Genomic DNA, 18960 nt, shown 5'->3' on the forward strand with positions numbered 1-18960 from the left:
TACATGTTGGGAGAAAACAGCTGCTGGGATAAAAGAGATAAATACAGTGACCTAGGTTTTCTGACACACCTTCTCCCTCCAGTGATACAAAGGCCCCAATCCTGCACTCATGTCTGAGGTCAGTGAGACATCTCATGCGAATAAAATTATTTGTGTGCAATCCTGCAAAGCACTCATGTGGGCAGACTCTTCCATTGGTTTTAATGGGGCTCTGTGCATGTCTGCCTATTCAGACGTCATTGCAGGACTAGGGCTTTGCTTACCAGAGCCTCCATTCCACCCCCAGGCAAAGTTAGAATACTTGTTGAAGTCTTGTAAAGTCAGCAATAGTTATAAATTATACTATTATACTCTGGACTATACTGTTTTATATAACTGATCAAAACATCTTGTTTCCAAATGGTTGACTTTAGTGAATTTTTTCCTGCCAAGATGAAACTAAATTTAAAATACATTTTTCTCATTCAAATTATAAGAATGGAAAGTTACTTTCTTTCTGCAGTTTCCAGTGCTAGTGCTGATTTGAAGGTGACGGATCAGGGATGCAGAGGCATCACCTTATCATGACTAACACCGTAAAAATATATTGGTCTCTATCACTAAAACCAGCTGATCCTGAACTCATAGTTTCATGCTTTATTTCTCCTGCGTTAGAAGGCAGTCTCCAGCCAACAAGTCTACCGAGTCAAATGCAGTAACATGAGTATGTAACTACCCTGATTGCTTGGCAGGAGCTAGCTGCTAAGGGATTGGCTGCTCAAAGGCTTTCACGTGAAAAGAGCTGTGTGTAGGAGCAGGCAGCAGACTACGTTCTCTGGTAGTCTGCAAAGAGCAGCTACTGCAGAGGGGCGTTGCTAAGAAAGGGAGGAGATTGTGCAAAGGTTTAATCAAGCTAGAAGCACTTAATTAACGTTTACTACTTCTTCTCCATGCTCTTCTCTTCTGGCTTAGTTTGCTCTATTGAATGAATTGTACAAGGTAAGCCTTCTGTAAGAGTTAACATTGCTGATAGGGACTCATGCTCGTGCTAAAAAGTGCATTGCTGGAGTTTCTGTGGAGCATGGCACACCCCTCTCACAAGCACAGAAGCATTATATGGGTGTTTGCTAGTGCAGATTAACATAGTATTTAAATTGACTTTTGAGTCTATGAAATACCTCAGCTAGTGCATGCATCTGTGTGTGAAATCAGCCATTTTCTAAGAATTTAGAATTTTGCTTTTTGGGAGGGATCTGAGATATTAAAATTTATATCATTACTCTTGTCAAGTTTTGTATTACTTAAAATGTTAACATGCATCTGTAATACTAACATTTAATGTCTCTAGAATGGTCTTAAATTCTGACTTTCTGATGTTGTCAGTTTCCTAGTTCTTATGCCTGTTTGTTAATGCCCTGTGTATGTGCTCTAAAATTCAAAGAAGTACAAGGAGTTTCTCTCAAAATAGCCATAAGTGAAAGTTATTTTTGAAACTTCAATGTGTATGTTGTTTTGGTTCTGTTTACATAGCTGAATTTATATTGCTTTGGCTTCAGGGGCTAATAGGGCTCTTTTAATTCCCCCCTGCACTTGCCTTAACAGGCAGAATTAAGAAACTCAGTCTGCATAAAAGCTCCCCTTTCCCCCCCCACAAATATTTTGGCCCTGTTCTGCATGCAGTACCAATGAGAGCACTTAGAAGTAGAAAGCTTTCTTAAAATGATGAAGCAAATATTTGCTTCCTGTGACTCAACAGAATTTCATCTTCAAACTACACTAGTCTTCAAAGATGTATATTACATTTGAAAATCTGATCCACGAATATAGAATATACACAAATGTTTGAACTAGCCATGTCTCTTTCTACTGTAATTATAAGTAATCTTTCATCAGTAGAAAGATATCTTATAAAAATTGAATGAAGCTATGTAGCTTTTATGCAGACCTGTAAGTAGACTTACACATGGATTTAGAGATGTTTTAGGAAAGTATACCTTTTATTAAGGGCTACTATACTAGATTACTACAATGAAATGAGATGAGGTGAAGCATGCTCTTATTGCATAAATTAATCAGCTAAAATCATGATATGGTATGCCTCTAACACCTGCAGCTGGGTGAATTACTCTTGGAGAACAACTTTATCTAGTATTTTGACCATTCGTGTCTGAATTATTCACAAACTGGCTTTACAAATTATTCAGTTTTGTTCAACAAACACTGTGAACATAACAATTATTACCTATTTGGCACTATGTTAAGATGAGTCCATATAGTGTTATCTCTGCTCCCTGATTGAGGGAACTTGCAGGAATCTATGGGGCTTGGCTTGCAGCCTGTATGACTGGAATAAGATGCATGCAGTGCAGTTGTAGCTGTGTCAGTTCCAGGATATTAGAGACAAAGATGGGTGAGATAATATCTTTTATTCAACCAATTTCTGTTGGTGAGAGAGAAGCTTTCAAGTCTGGAAAATCTGTTCTATGCATTTTTGCTGTGATGTTGGGAGTTCCCTTTTCAGACCTGAAGGAGGGCTCAGTGTGGTTCAAAAGCTTCATTCTCATCAACAGAAGCTGGCCCAATAAAAGAGAGTACCTCGCCCACCTTGCCTCTGAAATGAGATGAGCACTTCCACTAGGGACAGCTAATACATATGCTGGTTTATGAAAATCTTCACCCATATTCCCACGTGAACATTTGTGTGAATCAAAACCTCTTTGCACAGATTTTGTTCATGGAAAAGCAAACAGCTGGGAGAGAATGTGGCTAAATCAAAACAATTCAGAATTTACAAATATGGTTGAATAACTTTTCATGCTATTCCTTAGCTTCTGTAATTGCAAGTCATTATCGTAATATTGGTTGCATTATTTAAGAGTATGTAAAGAGCAAGCCATGAATAATTAAGATGGTGAATGAAATCAAGTGTGCACAGCTTTTCAAAAGACTCTCTTCCCGTATATATTTGATGGAGCAGACAATCTTATAACTTACCATCTTCCTGATCACATTTCAGAATGATACAGATCTTGGACCCAAGACCTTTGCCCAGTTCCATGATGCCTGTTGATGTGGCCATGAGAATTTGCTTAGCCCATTCACCACCTCTGAAGAGAATTCTCAGCCCTCTTGATGAATATCAAAGAAGAAACTTTGTTAACAGATTCAAGCCTCTCAGATCATGTCTCAATGTGAAACGTGAATCTGAGTGTCGAAACAATGACTGGAACCGCTCCCCAAGCCGAGCCAAGAAGCGAGTCGTGTTTGCGGATTCAAAGGGGCTATCTCTGACTGCAATCCATGTCTTCTCTGAAATCCAGGAGCATCCGGTGTGGGATCTTCAGTATGACTTGTTAGACCTTGAAGACATAACTGCTGGTTTAAAACTACACGAAGAGAAAAATTTGATTCTAGGTTTTCCTCAGCCTTCAGCTGATTACTTAGATTTCCGGAATCACTTGCAGAAGAACTTTGTCTGTCTCGAGAATTGCACCCTCCAAGAAAGGGCTGTGACAGGGACTGTAAAAGTGAAAAACATGAGCTATGAGAAGAAGGTTCAGGTTCGAATTACCTTTGATACGTGGAAAACCTACACTGATGTTGACTGTATCTATATGAACAATGTGTATGGCGACTCTGACAGTGATACCTTTTCATTCGCTATTGAGCTGCCTCCAGCCGTTCCCACTCAAGAGAAGATTGAGTTCTGCATTTCTTACCAAAGTGGTGAGCACATCTTCTGGGACAATAACGAGGGTCAGAACTACAAGATTGTCCATGCAGAATGGAAACCTGATGGCGTTCAAGCACCAGCATCTACTAAGAGAGACTGCACAGTTCATAAGATTCCAAGGAAGACACATGAAACAGAGTGTGATCAGTTTGGCAGTCCAAGACTGTCAAATGGCTTCTTTCCTGAGTGGCAAAGCTGGGGTAGGATTGAAAACTCAGCCCCATATTGGTGAATGAACTACTAGCCCATGAGCATTCCTGCTTTCAATAACTAAACAGTGTTAGTCTTCAGCCTCTGCTTCATTTACAGTACACCAAAACCTGCTAGAAAGTTTTGCTGACTCTTCTTACAAATCCAAATTCACTAGCACTTTGGGACTTGTTGAGTTTAAGCAATTGATCATCTGAGAACTTCTAAACTTAGCCACCTCTTACCCTTAGAGAAAAAGGGGTCCATTTCAAAATGGAAAAACAAGCCCCTCAGTCGGTTACCTACTGTAGAAACAGCATGTCTGTATTAAGCATATGTGACTTTCTTTGCTGATCACTAGCCTTAATCATGGGGTAAGAGACACTTGTGAGGAAGTACAATGTGTGGTGGAGTTTTGGGAAGCTGTCATAATTGTGTGTGGGATGTTATGTGAACAGAGCCACAATTCATTTTGTGCATGGCAGAGTATGTAGTAGAGATTGCTGCTGAGACAGAGGTTTGTCTTAACCCTCTACATGGAAACAAAATGCAAGGTTATGATTCTGTGGTATGAATAAGGAGTATCTTTTTGGGTGGATAACAGAAAAGTCAGAGAAGGGGAAGAGGTAAGATGCACTGTATATTATAGGAAAGCGCAAAAGCTTTTGGAAGCTGGTCTTCCAAAAATCACATGGGAAATTTTTAAGGGGTAAAAATGAATTAAGCAATAAAGTGCAATTAGCTTAAACTGCAGCCTTTTTGTTCTAACTACTTCATGTATGAAAATAAGTGACAGAGTAATGGTAAATGGTAGGGGTGAACTCTGTAAATATGCTTATGTATATTTAATCTTGTGGGTGGTGCCTATCTTGTATCATAAGCTCAAAGTTCTGCCTTCACTTATACCCATGCAACCCCACTGACTTCACAGGCAGAATTTGGCTCTATGTACGTTTCAGAACTCATGTGCCTTTTAAAAATCCCCCAGAAGGCAAAAATCATATCTTGGAAAAAATCGTTTACAAGACAGACCATGTAACTTATAAAATGGCCTAATTTGTAGGTGAGTTAAATGTGTTGGCTCATCTGCTGATCTGATCTTTCTTATGAATGTTTGTCTTGACTCTTATGGTATCTATCTTGTTCCCCATTGCAGTCAGTAACATTTGAGTCAGAAATAGTTTTCCAAAGCAGTAAAGTAAACTTAGGCAACTGAGGTCCTTCATATTGAAGATGGTGAGGTAACTGCACTTTTTGAAAGCTAATCTGTTGAAAAGAGCAGGGTTACCACTGGTTTTCTCTAGAAAGAATACTTTTCATAGTTAAATATCTTGCACATAAATAAGAGCAGTTTTCTGTGCTGCTTCTCATACCTCAGTCATTTTCTGTGAAGTCAAAATGTTTGGTGTGGTTTTTTTTTCCCAACATATTTCAACAAACCCAGTGTATTTTTGCACTTTGGGCTTTGCATCCTGAGCTATCAAAGTGTAAAGGTAATCTTTTCCCTGTGAGAAAGAGATATTAAGAATGTATGGGATGCAGCAACTCTAAATATGTACAATACACACACCTGCGTTCACTTGTCTGCTATACTGAGCTGATGTTGACATCAGGGCCGGTGCAAGGAAGTTTCGAGTCCTAGGCGAAACTTCCACCTTGCACCCCCTCCCCCAGCTAACCCCACTCCCCCACTGCAGCTAACTCAGACCACCACCTGGGGAGCCCCCCCTCTGCAGCAGCTACCCCCTCCCCCAACAGCTAACCCCTCTTCCCGTCCCCCCATGGCAGCTAACCCTGCCTGGGGAGACCTGCGGAAACTAACCCTGCCTGAGTAGCCTGCCCCAGCTCACCTCAGCTCCGCCTCCTCCACTGAGCATGTCGGTGCTGCTCTAATTCTCCTTCCCGCCCAGTCTTGCAGTGCTGGTTGGAGGAGACTTAGAGCTGGGTCGTGTGTTCAGCGGAGGTGAGCTGGGGCAGGGAGCGGCTCCCCTGTGCGCCCCCCCCCATTATTGCGAGCAACCCTCTCCTCATGCCCCCTACCCAGATCACCTCCACCTCCTTGCCTGAGGGGGGCTTTTAGGTGCCCCCAACCACTAGGCGCCCTAGGCGGCCGCCTAGTTTGCCTAAATGGTTGCACCGGCCCTGGTTGACATGAAAATGCAAGTCACACTACTCACTCAGATACTGAGGATTGGAGCATTTTTGTAAGGTGAAATTTTAGGTGAAATTAGCCTCTTCCACTACCACCCAAATATTTTTCTACTGTAACTATCACTGTACTATATGAACTGGTCCATTTTAAGAATGTTTTCCTGAGGGATTAGGAAAAAAAAGCACCCTCCTTCACCATCCATTGTCCTGTTTTATGATTTGAGGGCAATTGAGAGTTAATTGTCAGAAAACCTGGATCAGTGTTATGGTCTGGAAGCGAGCACTGCCAGAGTTGGTCAAAAATTTATCCCATCGAAAACTTCAATTTTCAACCTGAATTTAAATGAAAAAGTTAATTCTGAATGAAAGGTCTGGGAAAAACTTCAGTAATATAGTTTGTGTCAAAACAACATTAGACATTACCAAATTGAAATGTGACTGGGGTGTTTTGAACCAAATCTGAACATGAGCTTGACAGACTGCCTGCCTGAGCTGTTGTCATGTCTCACAGGCCTTGTCTACACTTGGGGGGTGGGGGGGATCGCTCTAAGGTATGCAACTGCAGCTACGCTATTCTCGTAGCTGAAGTCGATGTATCTTAGATCAACTTACCTCACGTCCTCACGGTGCGGGATCGATGGCCCCGGCTCCCCTGTCAACTGTGCTTCCACCTCTCGCCCTGGTGGAATTCTAGAGTCAACGGGAAGCACGTTCAGGGATTGATTTATTGCGTCTCGTCTAGACATGATAAATTGATTCCCGACAGATCGATTGTTATCGCCGATCCGGCGGGTAGTGTGGACATAATCTAACAATGGTAGTTCAGGTGCCTTTATACTGCCATTCTCTTTTGTGGGTCAGGCTTCTACAATGGACTACATTTCCCATGGTGCACTGTATTAGTGGAACGGATACAGTTCAGGCAAAGGGGGAAGACTATGATCCATCTAGTGTAGCCAGGGAGTCTGATCTGTAGGGGAGAATAGGGACATGAGGCATCTGAACTCTCTCTCCCATACAGTAGCTCAGGTGGGCCTGGATTAATGTCAGATTGAACCAAAAAGGAACATTTGGACTTTGTTTGTCAAAGCAATGTTTTTAATTTGGGATGAGCTGAAATTAAAATTGATTTTGCTAATTACTTCCTCTTGGACGATCAAGCTTTCCCATGGAAAAATTTCAATTTTGCAGAAGCCCTTCCTCTCATCTTCTCCCCTCCCTCCCTCAGGTGATCTTCCTGGAAAGGTCCTGACAGCTCCGAGCACTGCAAAAGCATCTTCTAACATTGCAGAATAAGAAGATTGCTCCACTAGCATTTCTTGGCAGGGGCCAGTAGTGGGAATTGAACCAAGTCCATCTGCACCTGGAAGGATAAGCCTCTATTGCAGGGGTCTCAATCTCCTGGTGCGTGGGCCATGTGTGGCCCGAGAACCTCCCCAACGTGACCCACAGGGCTCCAGCAATTCTGGGGCTGGGTCTCTCCCTTAGCCCTGCATGCCGGAGTTGAGCAGCTTCCTGTGTGCTAGCTCTACGTGGCTTTGGCCCCAACGTGGGGTGGGGCTGTGCCTCCCTGAACTACCCCTACCCCAAAAGCCCCTGCGGCTAATGGGAAGCTGTGGCAGTGGTGCGTGGGGCAGCAGCGTGCAGAGGCCCCCTGGCCTGCCCTGCCTTGGAGCCCCAGGTAAGCACTGCACCTCCCGATGCCCTCCCAGAGCCTGTACCCTCTCCCCACATATCCCTGCCTGCCCCTAAATTCCCTCAGAGCCTGCACCCAGCACCCAAACTCCATCTCAGAGCCTGGACCCCAGGCCCCCTCCTGGACCCCAGGCTCCCTCCTGCACCCAAACTCCCTCCCAGAGCCTTAGGCCTGTGGGGGGTGGAGTTTGGAGGACGGGCTCTGAGCGGCATGACTGACATTACTGGCCTGCTGGGAGGGTTTGAGGACTGATGATAGGGTAAATTGAGTTTGAGACCCCTGCTCTATAGCCTGACTTAATGACACAATACTTTAGCAGGCTCCTCTCCCCTAGCTGGGGCCTGACAAATAGCAGAGGAAAACAAAGCACCATATAATGGGTTACACTGCATAGGAGAACTCTCTTACTCCTCAAAACAATCTGGCACTAATTTCCCTCCAAGTGGTGTAAGAAACTAGGGTTATGAGACAGTTACAGCAAAGTGATTTGAGAGCCTTCCATGGCCTAACTTGTGCATCAACTCTTTACTTCTCTCCAGCAAGATACACAGAGTAGGGGCTAGAGTAGAAGTGCTGCTTTGTCTCTGAGGCAGGGAGACATTCCTTTCCCTAGATCTAGCCTTGGGTGAGGATTTCTAAAGGGATAGCTGGCACATTCTCACCCTGGGATGGGGAGAGAGGGTTTGCTTGCATTCCTACCGCAGAGCCGGAAGTTGCTTTGTTTAAAAAGTGATTGCTCCTATTTTTTTTTTTTTAATGTAAATCTACTCTCTGCACCACCGGGCTTTAAGTTGGCTCCCATGGAAGATAATCTTCCAAGGTTTGGACCTCCACTGTGCAAGACAACAAATGAAGTGGACCCTGCCATAAAGACTAGCAAAATGTGGTGTTTTTTTTCTTTTTTTTCCTCTCTCTCTCTCCTTCCGTGAACTCCATGAACTCTATTTCAAATCAATCCCCTTTATACAGCAAAAAGTATTGGTTTGGTCCACCTTCCTCCCTTTTCCTGCGCTATGCCAGAGCTGAGGCTGGATGCTGTGTTTGTTTTTGGCCTAAGAGCTCACTGGGATGTACCCATGACCTATACAAAATATGCAGCAGGGTGGATTAAGACCATAGACAAGGCAGCCTGTCAAACAGAATCCACAGCGGTATGGGCTCCTTGGCTTGCTGAAGCCAGCCTAACCCACAGTTTCATTTAAAGCACCTTCCAAGGTGGTCCTGAAAGTTGATCAGCCTATTCCCTCAAACAGTGATAATTAAACAAAATGTTATTGATCAAAAAATGCTGCGAGTGTGTGGCACTTCACACCTTCTAGTTGGGTGCCCTGCCCTCTGGACTAGAGTTATTCCCATTGTGTCTCTCTGGCCCAGTCATTCCATTTATTTATCCACAGTGCAATATCTTCAATAGGAGAGACTGAGGGAGCCCCACATCAGAATATCACAGAGATCAGTGGCTAAAGCACTCCCCTGACAGGTGGGAGAGCCCAGTTCCAATTCTTTCTCCCCTGTGCCAGGCAGGGGGGAATTGGCTAGGACTCCCACATCTCAGGTGAGTACTCTAACTACTGGGCCAAGAGTTATAAGGTGGATTCTCAGGATTGGTCCTCTTGGACAAGTTAGTCAGCCACACAGCTGTGTTCCCCTAGTTTGTGAATCACTTTTGGGTTTAGGTGGGAACTCTTACTTTGAAAAACATAGGTAGTGAGGGACTTTAGGCTCCGCCTGTGTTCTGCAGGAATCTTGTGGATTGTGAATCTGGGTGCAAGCAACTCACCATACATCAACACTGCAAAAATCCCCCACACCAGCAAGTCTCAGAGCCTGGGTCAACTACCTTGGGTTTGAGCTCCAGGGCTAGAAATAGCAGTGTAGATGTTCCCACTCGGGCTGGAGCCTGGGAGCTGAGACCCACTCACCCATGGGTGCTGACTTCATGGGTGCTCTGGGGCTGGAGCAACCACAGGAAAAAAATTGGTGGATGCTTAGCACCCACTGGCAGCTCCCTGTGGCCCTGCTCCACCTCCTCCACGGTCACACCACCATGTCCTGCTTCTCCCCCCTACCTCTTAGTGCTTGTGCTGCCAAACAGCTGATTCATGGGGGAGGGGGAATGCAGCATGCTCCGGGAAGAGGCAGGGCCGGGGTGGGGATTTGGGGAAGGGATCCAAAAGGAGCAGGGAGGGGCAGAGTTAGGGTGGGGACTTTGGGGATGGGTTTGGAAGGGGGTGGGGCCAGGGGCAGGGATGGGGTGGAGTCAGGGTGGGGCCAGGGGCAGGGAGGTGCCAGAGAAAGTTAGTTAGCATCTATGCACCCACTTCACTGAGTTTCAAAGCCCAGGCTCTGGCTCAAGCAGGAATGTCTGTACTGCTATTTTTAGGTCTGTAGTGTGAGCCCCATGAGCTCAAGTCAGTTGACCTAGGTGCTGAGACTCACTGCTGGGTTGTTTTGGTGTTCATTTTTATTTATTTATTTTTAGTGTAGACATACCCAAGTAGATTTGTGGATTCTACTCCATGTGTCTGTCAGCTGAGCATGCGATATATTTCAGGTGAAAGACATGCCCCCAGGTGATTGGTTTTCATAGCCAAAATAGTCTCATGTTCTGTCCTCCAATTTCAAAAGTCAAAATATAGCTCAACACTGTAACTTCTCTTTTGCTGCATTCAGACTTGAGACTATTGGTCATCTTATTTCAAAGTAACTCTCATAAAACTAGCACAAAAAGTATTGAGACCACTTACACCATAACAGAGATCCCACAATGTTCCTTAGTACATCAGTCTCTTAACTGTTTGTCAGTCATTGGCGCTCATGGCTGATGAATATGTTTATTTGAGCTACCTCATTGCCTGAGTTTATCCAGGGGTTGTCATTTCATTCTAAAGGAGACCCTTTGCTGATTAATTTTAACCTCAGATACAGAGTGCAATTACCTTTTTATAAATTCTATTCTCTGATGTAGGGCTAAACACCATATGCAGAAGAGAGTGGCTGGTTGGGCCAGGAACATTGTGTTACAAACAGAGGTCTCGTTGACCTTCCTCCTAGCAACAAAGCTGTTCCTCTGCCCATGTTTTTATTTATTTAAAACTTCCCACTGAAAACCCCAGCAACATCACATCACAAAACAGCATATGCCATAGTTATACAACACAAAAGCACAGTCATAGGTGCTGATTCTGTGGATGCTCCGGGGCTGGAGCACCCATGAGGAAAAATTAGTGGGTGCTCTGCACCCAGCGGCAGCCAAGTTCCTCCTGTGCCCCCCACCTCTTCCCTCAGGCGTGCTGTGTCCCCACTCCTCTGCCTACCTCCCAGCGCTTAGGACTTTCCAGGAGGGAGGGGGGAGGAGTGGGGACACAGCACGCTCAGGGGAGGAGGTGGAGCAGGGGTGGGGACTTGGGAGAAGGGGGTGGAATGAGGGCGGGGACTTTGGGGAAGGGGTGGAATGGAGTGGGGCAGGGGTGGGGTCGAGCACCGACTGGGAACAGCGGAAGTTGGCACACCATGGAAAAAAAATAGCTAAGAGCACATGCTGGTGTAGTTTTAAGAATATGAGACCTAGAGCTGGGGAATAGGCTGATGCTCAGATTAAGGAATCCTGTTGTTCAGATGATATTCAGACCCCCAAATAGAATCCGAGGCCTGGAAGAGACCTTGAGACATCATCTAGTCTAGTCCCCTGCACTCATGGCAGGATTAAGTATTATCCAGACCATCCCTGACAGGTGTTTGTCCAACCTGCTCTTAAAAATCTCCAGTGATGGATATTCCACAACCTCCCTAGGCAATTTATTCCAATGCTTAACCACCCTGACAGTTAAGCAGTTTTTCCTAATTTTCAGCTTATACTTGCTGCAATTTAAGCTCTTGCTTCTTGTCCTATCCTTTGAGGGTATGGAGAACATTTTTTCTCCATCTTCTTTGTAACAACCTTTTATGTACTTGAAAACTGTTATCATGTCTCCTCTCAGTCTTCTCTTCTCCTGACTAAACAAACACAATGTTTTCAATCTTCCCTCATAGATTTTCTCTGTTTTCCAGACCTTTCATATTTTTGTTGCTCTGCTCTGGACTTTCTCCAGTTTGTCCACATCTTTCCTGAAATGTGGAACCCAGAACTGGACACGATACTCCAGTTGAGACCTAATCAGTATGGAGTAAAGCAGAAGAATTACTTCTCTTGTCTTGCTAACAACACTCCTGCTAATACAGCACAGAATGATGCTGGCTTTTTTTGCAAGTGTTACACTGTTGACTCACTTTTAACTTGTGATCCATTATGACCTCCAGATCCCATTCTGCAGTGCTTCTTCCTAGGCAGTCATTTCCCTTTTTGTATGTGTGCAACTGATTGTTCTTTCCTAAATGGAGTACTTTGTATTTGCATATCCCCACTCAATATGCCCTTCCAGCGTGACTGTGAACTACTCATAACTTACTCTCTGGCAACAGTTTTCCAAACAGTTAATGCACCCACCTTATAGTAGCTCCATCTGGGACTATTACTACAAATATTATTATCCTCTGAATATGGTCATCCTTCTTCTGATCTCCAAGTAGGCAGCGGCTAATGGGGAAAAAGATCTCCTAGGTTAGCAGCCCTCCTCTGAACTGTTTGTGAAAAAAGGGTGATCCTTTGGCACTAAGCAGTCCTTCCCCTAGTTTCCTCCCAGCAGGAAGTGAGGGAAAGAAGGGGATCCCTCTCCACTCTTCGCTCAAGGATCCCCTGTGGGAAACCAAGTGTCTGTCTATATATAGTGCACCAGTTACCCCAGTACATGCCAAACAAAGACCCCTGGCTCTTATCCATTGCTCCAAGAAGGGAGGGGATGAAGATAGTAGTATGCCCCCTACATTTCCCCATGTCTAGGCCTTCTCCCTTCTATCAGGCCATGGGCGGCTCCTTCTCTTACCTGGAATAGTCTTCTAAACACGATGGGGGAATAGGTCGCTGGGCCTTATCACGTTCAGCTCCCCCAGTCTTCTGTCTTCATGAAAGCTGGCAATGCAACAACGAAACCCAGTACAGAGGAATGATCTCCTAGGAGAGAGGAAGCACCAGCAATTGAGATGGGAAGGAGGAGTTTCTGGCCAAGAGAAGACAAGCTTACATGGAGAGAGGGAGTGTGGTGAGGGCACTCATGGAAAATTAAGATAAAAACTTGGTGAGGGGACAGTGAGGATTCCAGGCACAGGGTTTACTCACTGGAGTAACAGCTGCTGGAGGCCCCATGCCAGCTTCAAGCAGGAGGCTAGAGCTTGAGTCTTTTTTCTATACCAGGGGTAGGCAACCTATGGCACGTGTGCCGAAGGCGGCATGCGAGTTGATTTTCAGTGGCACTCACACTGCTCTGGTCCTAGTCACTGGTCTGGGAGGCTCTGCATTTTAATTTAATTTTAAATAAGCTTCTTAAACATTTTAAAAACCTTATTTACTTTACATACAACCAGAGCTGCCCGGGGGTGGGGGGGACAGGCAAGTGGGGCAATATGCCCCAGGCCCCCACAAGAATATAGTATTCTATAGTATTGCAACTTTTTTTTATGGAAGGGGCCCCTGAAACTGCTTTGCTCCAGCCCACCTGAATCCTCTGGGTGGCCCTGCATACAACAATAGTTTAGTTATGTATTATAGACTTATAGAAAGAAGCCTTCTAAAAACGTTAAAATGTATTATTAGCACGCAAAACCTTAAATTAGAGTGAATAAATGAAGACTTGGCACACCACTTCTGAAACGTTGCCGACCCCTGTTCTATACTGACTGCCAGCAGCCTAATAAGGAGGGAGCTTCAAATATAGATCGAATGGAAGGGATGTTTTCTATTGGCTGAACTGCTGACTGACAGCCACTCTATCCAGTACAATGCTTGTCTCATTCATAAAAAGGGGATCCATTTCCCCCCAGCAGCCAGGATGTGATTAGCACCACAGTCACCCTGGGCCAGTCTGCCCTTTTTTATACAGTGGCTCAAACAAAGGAGTAATTCCTAGGCACCATGGAAGAACTCAGCACAGGAGTTAGTCTGATAGCTTTGTATTCTGTGCCTCCAGAGAGTATCCAGGCGCACCTGCTGCTGTGACTGATGGAAGATGGGCTTGGAGTGTGCCTGAGACCAGCATGACTGAGGGTGGATAGGAGCTTACTCTTTCTGTGGGGGAAGCTCATCAAATCATGGTCTTGCCTGGCTTCTTGCCATCACCTCCTCCTGTGTCGACCAATGGGACTGGAGTGCAATTGTTTGCAGGTGCTAAGTGCCAGCAAGCTGATCCAAGGAACAGTTTCATGGCACACCAGGCAGCTCTTCTCAACCACAGTATCTTCTGTCAAACCTCCTGGACAGCTAGCAAAGTGCCAAAGAACTTGACTGAATCTCTGAACACATACAACAGATGCTAGAACCTCTTTGGACCCCCTCCTGCCTCACCAGCAGCAGTAGTTCATTGAAGTCATGATCTGAAGCATGGAAGGGAAGGGAAGAATAGAGACTGACTGGCATTTGTCAAATGATTGTTCTACACAACATGTGCTGACTAGGTTCCTAGGATGACTGCACAGCCATTTGGCGCATTAAAGAACAGTCAACGTACTGCTAACTTTCTACTAATGACCTTGGAGCAGGTTAGGAGCATGAAGGGATTACTTAGGGTATTTCACAGGCCAATCCTGAATGCAGTCAGAATAAACTGTTTCATGGAATAATCCCTTTTTACTGGAAATACTGCAGCTGTGGGTTGTTCCTAAAGACCCACAGTACTTATCCCTGCTAAGAGACAGTGAAGTGGGCCACTACAGCCTGTGTTCTAGGATGAAGTCTCTGCTGCATGAATTTATTTGTCTATTCTACAGTTTGTTGATGACTGAAGGAACTGACTGAGGCTGAAGTTGGTTTTAGCTAAAAAGTCTAGAAAAATTTTTTTTTGATAATCACAGTGGCATATATCATCAGTGGTTGCCTTTATCTAGGCTAAGCATTCTTCTTCTTTTAGAAAAGCCACTGTATCCTCAAGTAGACGTTTATAGAAATAACATACTTCTCTCTCCATTTTATTCCAAAAAAACTCCTTGCCAATACTCTTGCCCTAAGTAAAGGGCTACTCCTTAAACCTAAAACCTCATGCAAAAAACACAACCACAAAAACCTAACTCTCACACACACTCTCTGGAAAGGCACAAACCCAAATCCTTTCTGTTTAGAGCAAAAGCGTCACCTCGGCCAACAAAATGCAGCAGTGAAAATAAACTGACTCACTGTGCACTAGCTAAGATGGAAGTGCTCTTTTTTTGTAAAGAGGAAACATTGAGAGAAATAGCCAGAGGCAATGTGTGCACTATTTACAAGTCTCCATATCTGGTTACAGATCATTATAGATGAGGCTTCTGGTTTTGTAATTAGCTTCCTTTGGCAGCCTATCAGAAGTCAAATCTATTAACTCTCAGGGCATGATTCCAGTCATGTTCATTCTATTGATTGTTTTCCTGTTGTTGTTTCTGTTTTTAGTTTTTATGCTGCAAATGGCATGTCTGATTTGTAATTCTGTACCCAGCTATCATGGTACTAGGTTAGAAAAAAGTAAATAAACAGAAAAACAGAGCAGAGTCAAGTATGCCATCAAAAAACATCTCTGCTAGGTCTAACCCTTCTCTTTTTCCAGAGATGGGGAGCCAGCCTTTCTCCCTGTGTTCTTCAGCAGATTCCCTCCTCCAGTTCACAGAGGACTGCTCCCACCAATCAATTTCTCGGGGCAACTTGAAATAAAAAGAACTGATATTCTCGTGGCATTTCCACCATTCTACTCTTGTTCCTAGGCAGGAATAACATGGCAATAGCCTGTCTCTCATGATATTTCTGCACTTGTGACTCTGATATGGCTGGACCCAGGAAGTAAACATTTCAGATAATCAAACACAGGCTTGGAGCAAGTTCAGGTCTGGCAATGATCCAATGACTGAGTTGGGATATGGGCTAGTCCTATTCTATTCACTCCTAGGAGAGACTGATCTGGATTTAAAAAAAAAAAAAAATCTTTCCAACAGCATCAGAGTCACATCCCATCCAGCTGAATTGGTTAAAATGCTGTGAAAGTTGTTTTGGATTTCTCCTTGCACTGAAGTCACAATTTGCAGGTAGGGAGTCCACTCCAGTTCAATGCTCACATCCTAGGCAATCCCAGACAGGGCCAGATTAACCTTTTGTGGGCCTGGTGCCAAACATATTTGTGGGCCCTCATAGGGGCAATGGAGCATGCAGGACCGGCGCTAGGGTTTCTAGGCGCACGACCATTTTGCCACCCCCCGCACTGATCCAGCGGCTCCGGTGAAGCTGCTGCAGTCATGCCTACGGGAGGTCCACCGGAGCTGCGCGAGCAGCTGACCATCTGCAGGCATGACTGCGGCAGCTCCACCGGAGCCGCGGACCAACGGACCCTCCGCAGGCACAACTGCGGCAGGTCAACCGGAGCCGCCTGCCGCCCCCCCGGCAAAATGCTGCCCCCCCCAAATAATCCTGGTGCCCTAGGCGATTGCCTAGGCTGCCTAAACGGTAGCGCCGACCCTGGGAGCATGATGCAGCAGGGTAGGTCCCCAGAGTGAGGGGTCAGCCAGGGGCAATGGGGCATGGCATGGCAGGGGTGGCCCTGCTCCACCCAGCCCAGTGCAAAGGCACTATTTACAAACCGGCAATTGCCAGATGCACAGTGGCCCTCCCAGCCCTGTGCTACCAGTGTGCTCTTTCCCCTCAGAGATGGGCCCCCGACCCAACACTGGAACAGCCCTCCAATTCCCTATGGCCAGAACCCCCCCGGACCCTGTCACAAATGCACAGCATCCTGCACAACACCGAGCACCCCCACTCCTAGTGCCCCAGCACACACATATCTTCCCCACCCCTTCACAGCCCAGTACCCCACCCCTGGCCTTCCAAACACACCCCCATGCCCTGTCTCCTGGTTACACTCACTGTCCCTGCTGGGAGGCAACTGTGTCTGCAGGGCTGAGCCTCCAGTGCAGCCAGGGCTGATCCCAGGGTGGGGAATCACTCCGGCCCCTTGGGAGTGGTGCAATCAACCAGACCAGGGCCTGCCTTAGCCGGGCTCCCTCAGGACCCACTTGCGTGGAGGGGCCCAATCAACACCCCTCCCCCACCCAGTCTCCCTCCAACTGGCCAAGACTGTTCAGGCTTCAGGGAGACGGGTGGGGGCCCACAGGTGGTGGGAAGCAGAAACTGCCTGGAGCCGGAGGTGCGCTGGGGTCCAGCCAGGAGGCAGAAAGAAGCCTGCTGGTGAGGCCAGGGGGTGGAGAGGAGCCCTCAGCTGGCTGGCGAGAAGGCCGAAAGGAGCAAAGGGTGGATGGGGCGGGGCAAATGGTGGGAGGGGTCTCAGGGCACAGTGCAAGCAGAGCAGGCTGGGGCCCCTTCTGAGCAGGGCTGGCTTTAGGAAGTGCGGGGCCCAATTCGAACATTTTTGGCGGGGCCCTGGCAGGGATGACTTAAAAAAAAAAAAAAAACCATGGGGAAAAAAAAAAGCCTTTAATTTCTTAGCAACCAGTTCCCTATAAAAAGTTCTGATTTAAGGGATGTGCCACAGTATGTATTTTTTGTACCAATAGAGTTACCATACGTCCATATTTTCCCAGGAGGAATTTTTAAATTTAAAAATTTTAAATTTAAAAATTCCTCCTGGACAGCAATTTAAGAACGAAAAAGCCTGACATGTCCGGCAAAATACCGATGTATGTTAACCCTACCTAAAGTTCTTTTTTAAAAAGTTGGGCCTGAACTAGAAATGAGCTCCGATTCACATGTGTGGGTCCCCGCCACTCTCTGGGGGTGTGCTAGGGTGACCAGATGTCCTGACTGTATAGGGACAGTCCTGATTTTTAGGTCTTTTTTTTTATATAGGATCCTATTACCCGCCACCCCCTGTCCCGATTTTTCACACTTGTTGTCTGGTCACCCTAGAGTGTGCACATGTGTGGGTCCCAGCTGCTCCCTGCCCCCCTCATTGAAGCAGGCGTGCAGGGTTACTGCCCTTGGAACTGCAGGGCACCAGTGGACATGGGACTGGCTGGAGGCAGGGCAGGGGCTGACTGGAGGTAGGGTCTGGCTGCAAGCAGGACAAAGGGTGCGGGGCTGGATGAAGACAGGAGATGTGTGGGGTGGGCTGGCTGGCTTCAGGCAGGGCTGCAGGGGTGTGTGGCATGGGTTGGCAGGGCTGGAGGCAGAGGAGTGTGGGACTGGCTGGCTTCAGGAAGGGGAGTGTGGCAGGGGCTGGCTGCAGGTAGGGTAGGGGGTGCAGGGCTGGCTGCAGGCAGGGCAGGGGGTGCAGGGCTGGTGCAAGCAAGGGTGTGTGTGGGGCTGGCTGGCTTCAGGCAGGGCTGCAGGGGTGTGTGGCAGAGGTGGGCTGGAGACAGGGCAGAGGGTGCGGCAGGGGCTGGCTGGAGACGGGCTGGCTGCGGGCAGGGCAGGGGGTGCAGGGCTGGCTGCAGACAGGGTAGAGGCAGCTGGAGCCCCAGCCTTTTAAATAGCCCCTGGAGCCCCCTGCTACCCCAGGGCTCTGGGGGCTATTTAAAGGGCCCGGGGCTCCCCTGCTTCTACCGCCCTGGCCTTTTAAATAGCCGCGGGAGCCCTGGGGAAGTGGCGGGGCTCCAGTGGCTATTTAAAGGGCCAGAGCAGTAGAAGTAATGGGAGCCCCGGCCTTTTTAAATAGCCCCCAGAGCCCTGCAGCCCTACCCCAGGGCTCCAGCAGTGGAGCTCTGGTGGCAATTTAAAGGGCCTGGGGATCCAGCCCCTGCTGGGAGCCCCAGGCCTTTTAAATTGCCCTCTGGGGAAGCCGGGCCATCCTGGTACAGCACACTGGCTCTTGACAGTATGCCGAACCAGGGCTTGGACGCGGGGCACTCTTAGGGGTGGGGCCCGATTCAGGGGAATTGGTTGAATTGTCCTAAAGCTGGCCCTGCTTCTGAGCATGGGCTCGGCTCCATTGTAAACCCGGCACTGATCCCCGGAGGCTGGCGTAAGGTGGCGCTGAATTTTCCACCTTTATAACAGTTGTGAAATGCATCTCTCTGATGGACTCATAATAGCAAGCTTTGACTTTTTCAGCTGGCTGGCAGTGGTGGCTTTGCCATGTTATATTAACGCAAGAAAAGTAATTTCCGTTGGCTAGAATCACATTTCTTCATTACACTAATTGCAATTGGAAAA

At 46.7% G+C, this 18960-nt stretch overlaps 1 protein-coding gene across 1 annotated transcript; it reads left to right on the top strand.

Moving 5' to 3' along the window:
• Positions 1-830: 830 nt before the first annotated feature.
• On the top strand, positions 831-5503 carry PPP1R3C (protein phosphatase 1 regulatory subunit 3C). Its single transcript, XM_030569556.1, has 2 exons — positions 831-978; positions 2996-5503. Exons 1-2 carry the CDS (start codon positions 965-967, stop codon positions 3942-3944), a joined length of 963 nt encoding a protein of 320 aa, XP_030425416.1. The 5' UTR covers positions 831-964; the 3' UTR covers positions 3945-5503.
• Positions 5504-18960: the final 13457 nt, after the last annotated feature.

This window comes from Gopherus evgoodei, chromosome 7, assembly GCF_007399415.2.
Source record: "Gopherus evgoodei ecotype Sinaloan lineage chromosome 7, rGopEvg1_v1.p, whole genome shotgun sequence".
NCBI classification, from domain to species: domain Eukaryota; kingdom Metazoa; phylum Chordata; order Testudines; family Testudinidae; genus Gopherus; species Gopherus evgoodei.